This window comes from Ornithodoros turicata, unplaced genomic scaffold, assembly GCF_037126465.1.
Source record: "Ornithodoros turicata isolate Travis unplaced genomic scaffold, ASM3712646v1 Chromosome110, whole genome shotgun sequence".
Lineage (NCBI taxonomy): Eukaryota > Metazoa > Arthropoda > Arachnida > Ixodida > Argasidae > Ornithodoros > Ornithodoros turicata.
The window spans coordinates 211,565-222,872 of record NW_026999296.1 but is presented as its reverse complement, the minus strand read 5'-3'; the positions used below and the strand labels follow the sequence as shown (position 1 = coordinate 222,872).

At 40.8% G+C, this 11,308-nt stretch overlaps 1 protein-coding gene across 1 annotated transcript in view; it reads left to right on the top strand.

The window, feature by feature from the left end:
- The window catches only part of LOC135371545 (baculoviral IAP repeat-containing protein 2-like), a 23,334-nt gene extending 23,265 nt beyond the window's left edge, over nt 1-69 (top strand). The window contains exon 6 of the mRNA XM_064605536.1: nt 4-69. Coding sequence (XP_064461606.1) covers nt 4-69 — 66 coding nt within the window. The remainder of the gene's footprint in view (nt 1-3) is intronic.
- The last annotated feature ends 11,239 nt before the right edge of the window (nt 70-11,308 follow it).

The window sequence follows — 11,308 nt, the reverse complement described above, 5'->3', positions numbered from 1 at the left end:
CAGCAAAACGACGATGTCGACAAGTTGCAAACTCCTGCTCCATCTTGCACATTTGTCATTCACATCTAGGTATTTTTGATATTTTGTAAACATTTCCACATCTTTCATATTCAACGTGCTGGACATGTCAGTGTGCAACCCCTGATATCGAATCAACATCTGAGACAGTATGGGCTCATGAACACACCGGTGTAATATGAACAAAAATAAGACTGACGACATGTCGACAAGTTGCGAACCGCTGTTCCATCTTACAAATTTGTCGTGCACATCTAGATATTTTTGATATTTGTTAAACATTTCCACAACTTCCATATTCAACGTGCTGGACATGGTAGTGTGCAACCCAATATTGAATCAAAATATGAGCCAGTATGGGCTCATGAACACACCTGTGTAATATGAGCAAAAATAAGACCGACGACATGTCGACAAGTTGCGAACCGCTGTTCCATCTTACAAATTTGTCGTGCACATCTAGATATTTTTGATATTTGTTAACATTTCCAAAAAACTTTCATATTGAACGTGCTGGACATGGTAGTGTGCAACCCAATATTGAATCAAAATCTCAGCCAGTATTGGCTCATGAACACACCGGTGTAGCATGAGCACAAATAAGACTGACGACATGTCGACAAGTTGCAAACCGCTGTTCCGTCTTACAAATTTGTCGTGCACGTCTAGGTATTTTTGACATTTTTTAAACATTTCCACATCTTTCATATTAAACGTGCTGGACATGTTAGTGTGCAACCGCTGATATCGAATCAAAATCTGAGCCAATTTATGGGCTCATGAACAGACCGGTGTAACATGAGCAACAATAAGGCAGACATGTCGACAAGTTGCAAATCGCTGTTCGGTCTTACAAATTTGTCATAGACGTCTAGGTATCTTTGAAAGTTTTTAAACATTTCCAAATCTTTTATATTCAATGTGCTGGACATCTTAGTGTGCAACCCCTGACACAATAAAAATCTGAGCCAGTATGGTCTCATGAACACACCGCCATAACATTAGCTAAAATATGGCAGTTGCATCTTGCACATTCGTAATGCACGTCTAGGTATTTTTGATATGAAGTATTGTAATTATCAATGATGATAAGGGCTTATTCGATGCAGAAACATGGTCATCGATGCAGACATGTGGAATGACCCTGAAAAGGGCTTTTTTTTTCATAGGTCAGGGGTAATTGAAGACGTTGACGTAGATCAGCTTATCCTTGATTTTGTCATTTGCTCCAGGTGTAAAGACATGAATGGAAAGCCTTCACTTATCACGTTGACAACCTCCTGCCGCTTGCGCGAATGAATAGAGAGAGCAGCTTCCTACAGAAGACTATCCAAGTTGTGATACATATGACGAAATGCTCAAGTCTGAAATTTTGCATAACGTACCATGAAACACACATTTTTATATGCAAATAAAAAGCTGCGCAACAAAAAGAAACCTTACAACACCTTTCAGGAGAATAGAACGCCATGTGTACGTGACGGATCGAAACAGGTTCCGGATTGTGCGCAAAACACATCCTGGTATTGGCGAGCAGTGGCTATACACACACACCTGCAATGTTTGTGCAATTTAGAATGGTGTCACGATCAGGAGAAACATATATACGCAAAAAGTGCGCTTTTATGGGTGAGTCTTACCCTTCAATCGATTTCGGATCATCCACTACTTCCACTTGGTAACCACGTTGTTGTGGCAAAAGGTCAGCAGCTAAAGGTTCATCGACGTCCCCGTTATTCAATCGGTCGGCGCCGATGAGCTTATTTTCACCGCTTAGTGACAAGGAACCTTCAGTATCGCTAAGTTTGCTGTCAGGCATTACGACGTCGCACGTGACAACTTCCAAGCGCAAACCGCTTACACCTCCGACTGTATTGTGCATTGTGCTTCGGTCGCACAATGGGCGACCTGCCACCATAAATCCCATAACCACGTGACATATGACGTTGCATGAGAGGGAGTTGAATCCAGCTGCAACTTCCGTCGTCTGCTGTCACGACATATTTCTTCAAACTTCTCGAAAACCACTTCGTTGTTCTGGTTGAAACTTCGCGACTGTGTTTCTGTAGCACTCTTGAATATAATTTCAGCTAAGTTTCGGAATCGCTCGACCTGTACGAGACCGTCCCTTTAAAGCATTCAAAACCATCCAAACTACTCTCCAGCTTCTGCGAGGGCAGCCGTTGTAGACGACACGAGCAACAGCAAAGAGGCGCGTACTAGCACGACTGGACACCTCTCTCAGCAATCGACTGATTATCACCCAATCAGCGTGAAGAACACTTACATCAATATTCTCAAGGCCAATCAGGAGCAAGGAATCTGAAGCAGCGCTTCCGCGTATTTCCGCCAGTGACGGCGTTCTTTTGCAAGCGGCGCTTTCCGCTGAGCTTCCGGCCACTGGCCAAACGCCCCTCAAGCTGCTGCTTCGTTACAGTGTAAATAATTTTACGTACGAGTAAATCATAGTATCATAGAAACACCCTTTCTATCCCGCAAACTTAGCAAATGGTGTAAAAAGAGCATTACTAAAGGTGCAATATCGACATACACCACCTTTTTTCCCATGTGTGTAAAGCGAGGTGTTCAAAGAGGTGTTTACGTCCAATACGCTTTCTCACACCCTATTTGAACTGGGAATATGGTTTTTAAAACGGCGGTTTAATTGGTCAAAAGAAAATTATACTGGTTTCGCAGCTCCACTCAGCAGTTAATGACATTACAAACGATAACTTGAGTTAAAAACACAGTATTTAGCAGAAAAGGATATCAGGAATTTAAATGGTATCCTTGACTCGTTGCAGGCGTACGTTTTAATTGCAAAGACTAATTTCCGTCACCGTTACAGACGTTTTCCTCTGCTACACTTAACGAACGTGCCCCAAACAAATTGTATATCAGTCTATGATCCATCCGATACGTCAATAGAGGCTACCGAAGGTGACCAAGTCCCTTCAAGCTACGGCACTCACGCCTACGGTACCTAACAAGCCGTGCCTGTGACGCATTGCGCTCCGGGTTAGGTTGTACGATGAAACCACGGCTGGAAGTCTGCCGTGTTCAAGGTGGTGGTTGCCGTAGACTCAAAAACATCTAACTGTATGTGTTTGTATGCTGTCGTTGGAGCTTGTATTACACTAACCATTTGTGAGGCAATATTTGCCACGAAACAATTCCATCCTGAAAGGTATTCTCAATAGAATACCCCCCCCCCCTTTACCAGTGTTTTTGTTGTTAAACACCCATTATAAGAGGGTTTTATGAGGAAGACACCTAATTGAAGGGACTATAAAACGACTTTTTTCTTCGTTTCGTTTGAAAGAAGACATTTTTCTGAGTCTAAACCGAAATTTTACTTTCGTCGCGCGAGCGCATTTCTCGGGAGCGAATTTAAACGCAGCGGCGAAGGGAGGACAGCTGGCGCCGCGCCGTGGGGAGCTGCCGAGCGGAGATACAACAGGCAACTTGACGCGACCACGGCCGGCTCAGCAACACGTCATCGTGACGTGTTGCCGAGCCGAGGAATCCCGCCAGGAGCATGCGCCGTAGGATCCCGCGTATGCGTTCATCGGGAGTGGAAATCTCCATGACAGCAGCTTTCGCGCGATCGGCAGATTTCGGCAGTGGCGGCAGCCACAGCGCGAGCTCGCGGCAGTACTTGCCATTGTGCAACACCGGTGACGTAACGGGGAACCGAAGTGCGGTCCGTACAGTTACACCATCGACAGGGAAATATGTGCGGGAGAGGAGGAACGTGGAAGAGACATTTCCAGCGCGCGCTCCTCGCAGAGTGGAGCGATTTCGTCCGGAAAAATTTGTGGCATCAACGATGAAAGATGAAAGTCACTGAAAAGGTTAGCCAGCTGAAAAGGTTAGCCGATCCCTACAGCTGGCTAACCTTTTCAGTGACTTTCATCTTTCATCGTTGATTCCTTAGGCAAATTGAGGCTTTGTTTGTATCTGTCCCTTCTATGTTGTTCCAGCCTCAGAACATCAGTTTATCTCTTGTGGCATGTTAGTTTCTCTGCGGGAAGAACAATTTCCATCGAAAAAAAGTATGGGGGTTCGGGAAATTTCATAGTCCCTTTAGAGTGTGCTTCAGACAATAACCTTCATTCGGGTGTAAAGGCAACACCAAAAAGTTGTGCGCCATGGGACAAGCCATTTACACCAAAAACTGTAAAACGTTTACTGTGTAGACACGTCCGCCCAAAGGGCTGATTGGTTTTAGCAGTGTGATGTTTTCTCCAATTTCCAGAAAGGGAATTCCGGCATACTCTCAACAACTGCCGTCTGCTCTTACTATGCATCACATAAAACTGCACAGGAACTATTCCAGAAATTTGCGTGTGACTTTCAGGGTTATCGTCGGTAATGAACGATGAGTAAAAGAGCGCTAATTTTTCGGAATCGACCGCGACTAGAGTCACTAAATAGACAGCAGAGTAGCGACACAGAGCCACGTCGGCGAGCAAGACCGCCATCTTGGGTCCGGAGCGACCTCGTCGCCTAGCCATGGGACGCCAATCTTCCCCTTCTCCGCAGTAGAACTGCGCGCTCTCAAGCCAGTTCGCAACAGAGGTAACAGGTTTTGGATGGAAGGTACTGAACGTGGATGATGCGTTCTTAGAAAGAGAAATCACGAGTAGTAGGAGGTCTTGTCCAGTCAACTTGGGGTTCAGTTAGCTCCATGGGTGTCTGGTTCGAACCCCACAGCGTCTGGGACACTGTCGCGTGTGCGGAGAGCGCGGTGCCTGTGCGGAGGGTTGTCCGCGCGCTTATCGGCGAGGGGAGGGCTGCGTGCGCGTTTGCCCTCTCATTTTTCGGCCTCGGCCAACTTCTTTCATCATTTTTCAATCTGCGCCGACTTTTTTCGCGACTTTTTCCCGTGCGCGACAGGCAGCGCTCGGGTGGAGGGCTGCTGCGGTGGGCGGAGCGTGGCCGGAGGGTTGCGTGAGCGCTTACTCGCTCACATTTTTCAGACTAGGCCGAGTTCTTTCGTCATTTTTCAATCTGTGTCGATTTCAATCGTAATTTTTCCCCGCTACAACGGGTGTGCAGTAGGCTCTTCACATGCAAAGGATAGCCATGCACAAAAGTACAAGTGAAAATATATTTATTAAAGTCATTAGTCTCGAGAATTATGACTCTGTGTGAAGGAGAAAAACTTAGCCAAAAATCTGATGCAATAGCATTGAAGGGCTATCACAATTTTTCTTTATTAGTGATAATTACGCAAGTTTTCATTTAAGCAGAAGGGGTAGCACATTTTAATCAAAGAAGATATTTTTCAATCGATACATTACAATCAAAATTAAAAGTTTTATTATAAAAAGTCTAACATAACCACCATAGTGGAGTTTTAATTACAAAGTTCTGATATGTAACTTCAAGAACAATAGCTGGACCGACTTCTCTAGCGATTTTTTTTTTCAGCGTGTGGTGGGCGGTGCGCAGGTGAGGGGCTGTCCGTGTGTTTACCAGCGGGCTGAAGAGCTGAGCGTACACTTATGATCGTACATACTGGGCTGACTTCTTTGGCTATTTTTTAGTCTGAGCCGAATTCGTTCGCATTTTTTTTTCATGCGGGGCGCAAGTAGGGACATGCACACTGACAACATCGGGCCACATCTTTGGCGATTTTTTCACCCTGGGACGACTTCATTCGCAATTTTTTCCCCGCTACAGCAGGTGTGCAGTAGGCGATTTACATGCAAAGGATAGCCATACACAAAAGTACAAGTGAAAATATATTCATTAGTGTCAGGAATTATGTTATGACTCCGTGTGAAGAAGAAAAACTCAGCCAAAAAATCTGATGCAATAGCATTGAAGGGGTATTTTATTAGTGATAATCACGCAAGTTTTCAATTAAGCAGAAGGAGTAGCATATTTTTAATAAAAGAAGATATTTTTAATCGATACGATTACTATTAAATTAAAAGTTTTATTATAAAAAGTCTAACATGACCACCATAACGGAGTTTTAATTACATAGTTCTAGTATGTAACTTCATGCGCAACAGCTAATATTCCATTATGATACATTTAATCGATGAATACATTTTTAATCAATATAATTACAATGAAAATTAAAAGTTTTATTAAAAGTCTAACATGACCACCATCGTGGAGCTTTAATTACAAGTACCGATAGATGTATGTGAACAGCAGAGAACCTGGAAGACCATGGGACACGAACACAAGAGGAAATAAAATGTATAACACTACATTGGTTAATCAAAACAACAGAGGAGGAGACTATCATTTAACTATCATAAAATCATCCTCGTGACTTCCCCATACAATTTTCATTCTATGAGACACTACAAACCTTACTTTTTTATGAATTCAACACAGAAAATATATTAAAAAATGAACTTCAACACATAGCACGCTCCTAGCCAACAATCAGCTCTAATAATATCTGCCCTGATTTGTTGAAGACGGGAGGCGTACACCTGACAGTTATGAACATTTTCGAGCGCAATGGGACGATTATTCCAACATTACACAATTAATCAATTTCTTAATAAGTAAACAGCATAGACATACGGAAATAATGAGAAAAACGATCAATAGAGCCAAAACTTATCATACATAACCTATATATATCATAACCTATCAAACATAAACAACAGACACATGCAGGAAAATAAATGAAAAATAATCTATCAAAACGATCAACATGCACGGATGAATGGCAGAGAAACACTTTAAACGGCACATGATGAATAATTTAATACAGCACAGAGCTCACGCTGAATAGCAGAGAAACAATCTAAACGGCGCATCTGCCAACATGTAAACAACAGACAGGAAAATATTACTGAAACAAGATCAACAGCTAATAGAGAGCCAAAATCCAACACGTAAACAAGAGGTACACAAAGGATAAATAGTTGAAGAACAATCTAACAAAACAAGAAACATGCACGGATGAATAGCAGAGAAACACTCTAAACGGTGCATCTACCAACGGTAAACAACATGCAGGAAAGTAATTGAAAAATAATCAATCAAAACGATAAACATGCACGGATGAATAGCAGAGAAACGCTTTGAACGATGCATCTGCCAACATGTAAACAACACACCGGAAAATAATAGCGAAACAAACTATCAAACATTACAATTTGAAATAATATATCTTTTGAACTATCATAAAATCAACCTTGCGAGCTAACAATATAGAATTTTCATCCTACTCAGGCACTATAAACATTACCTTGACAGAGCTATCCAAAACACGCACCACATCTATGCTTTACACAGTACAACAAGACTCGAGACCCGGCGGGGTCACTCTCTCCCTCTATGCAGCCCGGTGGGGTCACTCTCTCCATCTATACAGCCCAAAGCATGGAACCTGTTGTCAATCTGTGGGGGTGGGGAAATCCCTCTCTTTTTCACATTCTTTTCTCCAAAAGGAAATATTCTTAGGTTCGGTGTACAGAGACGAATTTTTTTATTGATCGCAAATAGACATTGGAATTATTCGACTCTCAAGAACACAATAAGAATTCTATCAAAAAACAATAGAACGCAAAAATCTAAGAATAGACTTTCTAAGCAAACGAGAAAATGTTATCGGTGCAAACAATACTCAACGAGAAACGTTTCAGATCAGACACAACTATTAGGCAATCATTATTCTCAAATCACAAAATATCAATCGAGTGAAAGTCAAGTTTATTCAGTGATAGAAACAATACTAATTCGAAAACGAGAAACAAATTTAATTACATATTTTTATGATAACTTTGCAATACATGCAGAAGCCACAATCAACTCATCTGAAATGTACATTATAGTGTTTGCTACAGCGGAAATCAACGCACACAACATTCCAAACTAATAGAATATTTTTATTAATATCAATCGAGTGATCATCTGAAACATAGTCAAAGCAGTAATTAATTTAGGCAAACATTTTCCTAACCACGCAGCGCAAATATACATCACAGAAACACGTATTTTTCATTCAGGACCCACTAGTGGAAACGAAGTGAGAGAGGGAAGCTGAGTTCCCGTACACTTTCGTTAAGGTTACGCCCGCAGGGAGTAGGGGAATCCAGGAATAGTCTTGGTATACAAAGCCATAAACCGACTCCAGCAAGTCAAGTTAGGGAAGGAGGGGCTCTAGCGCTGTCTTGTACATAGAATCATTGAAAGCAAACGTTTTTTCCTTACACATCACATCTATTTTGTAAATTGAATTTCATAATTCTCACGGCAGGTGGAACATTCTAAACGCGATAATAAATTTTTAATAAATAAAATTACCACCAATATGATTTAATTAAATGTCGAGGCGCACTACAAAACAGAACAGACAATTGCTATACATTGAAGAGATGGACGGATTTTGTACTCGTTACCATACGTCATGGGAGGACCTGATAAAAAGCTGCTTCGAAAAGGAGGAGTCGCGAAACGATTCATTTATCGCTGCATTTCAATACGTCCTAGACATGGTCGTATTCGGAGATATGGCACAAATTATGGAATTCAAGATGCGAGAACTTGTATGCCGAATCTACAATAGTTATAAAAATATTTGCACGTCATCATCGGAAGGACCACTTGGGTTGATGATGGAGTTTTTGAGGTTTTACTAACGAAGAATTGAAATACACTAGACCAAACGTAATTGTAATCATTGCAATGGGTATTGCATTAATCAAGAAAGCAATCAGATCAAATTATCATATACAAGCAGTCTATATCGCACGATTCATTACGGATTTGTTGAAATTACACCTAACGGTTGAAATGGAAAGTACATAAAAAAATCTTATCACGTGATATATTCCACTAGAGCCTCTACACATTTATTTTATTCTACCAGTCAAGGATGTCGAATGAACAGAAGTTCAATATTGTCGTGCAAGGTCTGATGTATCATCACTTATTGAAACTCAACAAACATATCAATTGTGGTGGGCCACCGGATGATTTTCATCTAATACTCTCTTGTACGCCATTCAAGAATCTTCATACAAAGAAAGGAAGCATCAATAAGAGACTGTGCAAGTTCGTCGCAACAAAGTGCAAGTTGTTGAAGCAATACAAACACGGCGACAACATATCACCTGCGTTAATCAACGCTGGATTCAAGCGCCCAATAATCAGAATAAATTACTTGATGTCTTCGGAATTTATCAATCAAGACAACAAACGAAAACTTCGGAGTTTGGAATAGAACTGTAATTTATCAAAATAAACAAGTGTATAATTGAAATAATAATTGTATTCTTTGTCATCATTGTAATATATTCTACACAGCGCAATGAAAACAGCTTATGACTAGATTGAAGATTGCTAAGGAGACACAACATACAAGGATCTTCGCACGGAATCAGCGCTGGCAATCAAAGAGATTTTTACACGGCCACACTCTATACAACACCGACACCCGAAGGAAAGAATTGTAGAAGAATCGATAATATAAATTTAGAGGCATGTTACATCTATCTTTGTTTACAAAGAGGATCACTAATATTTTGCGATAGCTTATTTTACGAATTAAATTGCATAGTGTATATATTTTCTTAGACTATTGGACAGTTGACAATACTATATTGAAAGGAATCTATTATCAAATGACGCGATGCAAGTGATGGACATGCATGATGCGCTAGCGGAGACTACAATTCTAATCATCATAACATGCGGCACACAATTCCAATAAGGTTTTGGGAGAATCGAATCACGCAACTGTCATCAGAAATGTTTAACCAATGAAGATGTGCACTATCCGTAAGATATGTAATTATAATAAGTAAATATTCCTTTTGCAAACTTAACCAAAGCAGCACACATAAACGTAGCTCCAATTCACAGGACGCACCCGAGTTTTTTCATTAGCCATACTGAAAAACTATGAGTCCATATGAGGCATATGTGGCACTACAAATGGAAGGACATATATTAATTTTAGAAGATTTTAGATCATAATGAAACAAAATGCAAACTCCAACACCAAAAGGTTCTTGTTAAATTTTCAAAGTCAAACTGTAACTCTTTCTACAATTTTTAATATATAGATTAAAAAGCTGTCTATACACAGTAAATCATTTTAAACCTTTATTTGCTCAAACAAGGTGTACTCTTATAAAAACACCCTTTTCTATTCCACAAAGAGTGCAAAAAGTGCATTACTAAAGGTGTGATATCGACATACACCACGTTTTATCCAATGTGGATCATTAAGGGTGTAAAGTAGGGTGTTGAAACAGGTGTTTTCCGCCAAATTCACCTTTTTTACACCCACTTTGAATTGGGTGTATGGTGTTAAAAATTGTGTTTTATTTCGTGAGAGAAAAAACTATGCTGGTTTCCACAGCTCCGCCTCAGCAAGTAATCACATTATAGACGATAACCTGAGTTAAAAACACAGTATTTGACAGGGAGGGATGTTAGAAATTTAGCTTATATCTTTGACTCGTTGCATGCGTGAGTGTTAATTGCAAAAACACATTCCCGCCACCGCTACAAACGTTTCCCGCCCCACCACATGTAACGAATGTGCCCCAACAAATTGTATTTCAGTATATGATCCATCCGACACGCCATATAGGCTTACTGAGGGCGCCCTATGTCTCTTTATGCCTCTGCACTCAGGTTGGTCCCACAGTGTTACCAAGCTAACGAGGCGTGCCTGCGACGCATTGCGCTCCGGGTTTAGGTTCTACGATGGAACCACGGCTGGAAGTCTACGGTGTTCGCGGTGCTGCTTGCCATAGAAGCAAGAGCGTCGAACTGCATGTCTCGGCCAGTGGTGTCGGTATGCTGCCACGGAAGCTCCTATTACACTATTTGCGAGGGAATATTTGCGAACAAATAATTCCATCATAAATGGTGTTTTCAATAGAATACTCTCATTTTAAGGGTGTTTTTGTTTTTATACACCGATTACAACAGTGTTTTACCAGGAATACACTTAACGAAAATGTGTATTAGAAAACACCCGTCATTTGAGTGTAAAGGCAACACCAAAAAGGTGTGCGCCATGGGACAAGCCATTTACACCAAAAAAGTGTAAAAAAGTTTACTGTGTATAGTCACACATTGTATACAATATATTTGTTTGTACATTAATTGCTAAAATTTATCAGATCACATTCGAGAGCAGTGGTGACTATCGGAAGTGTTTAATTAAAATTTGAACTGCTGCCGTAATTTACGAACTGAGTTGTAGAAAGTGTAATTTCGCAGCTTTAGCTGGCTCACTTTGATACGCGAAGGTTTTAAGAACTCTTTCACGATGTCAAAGAATTTAATCGAG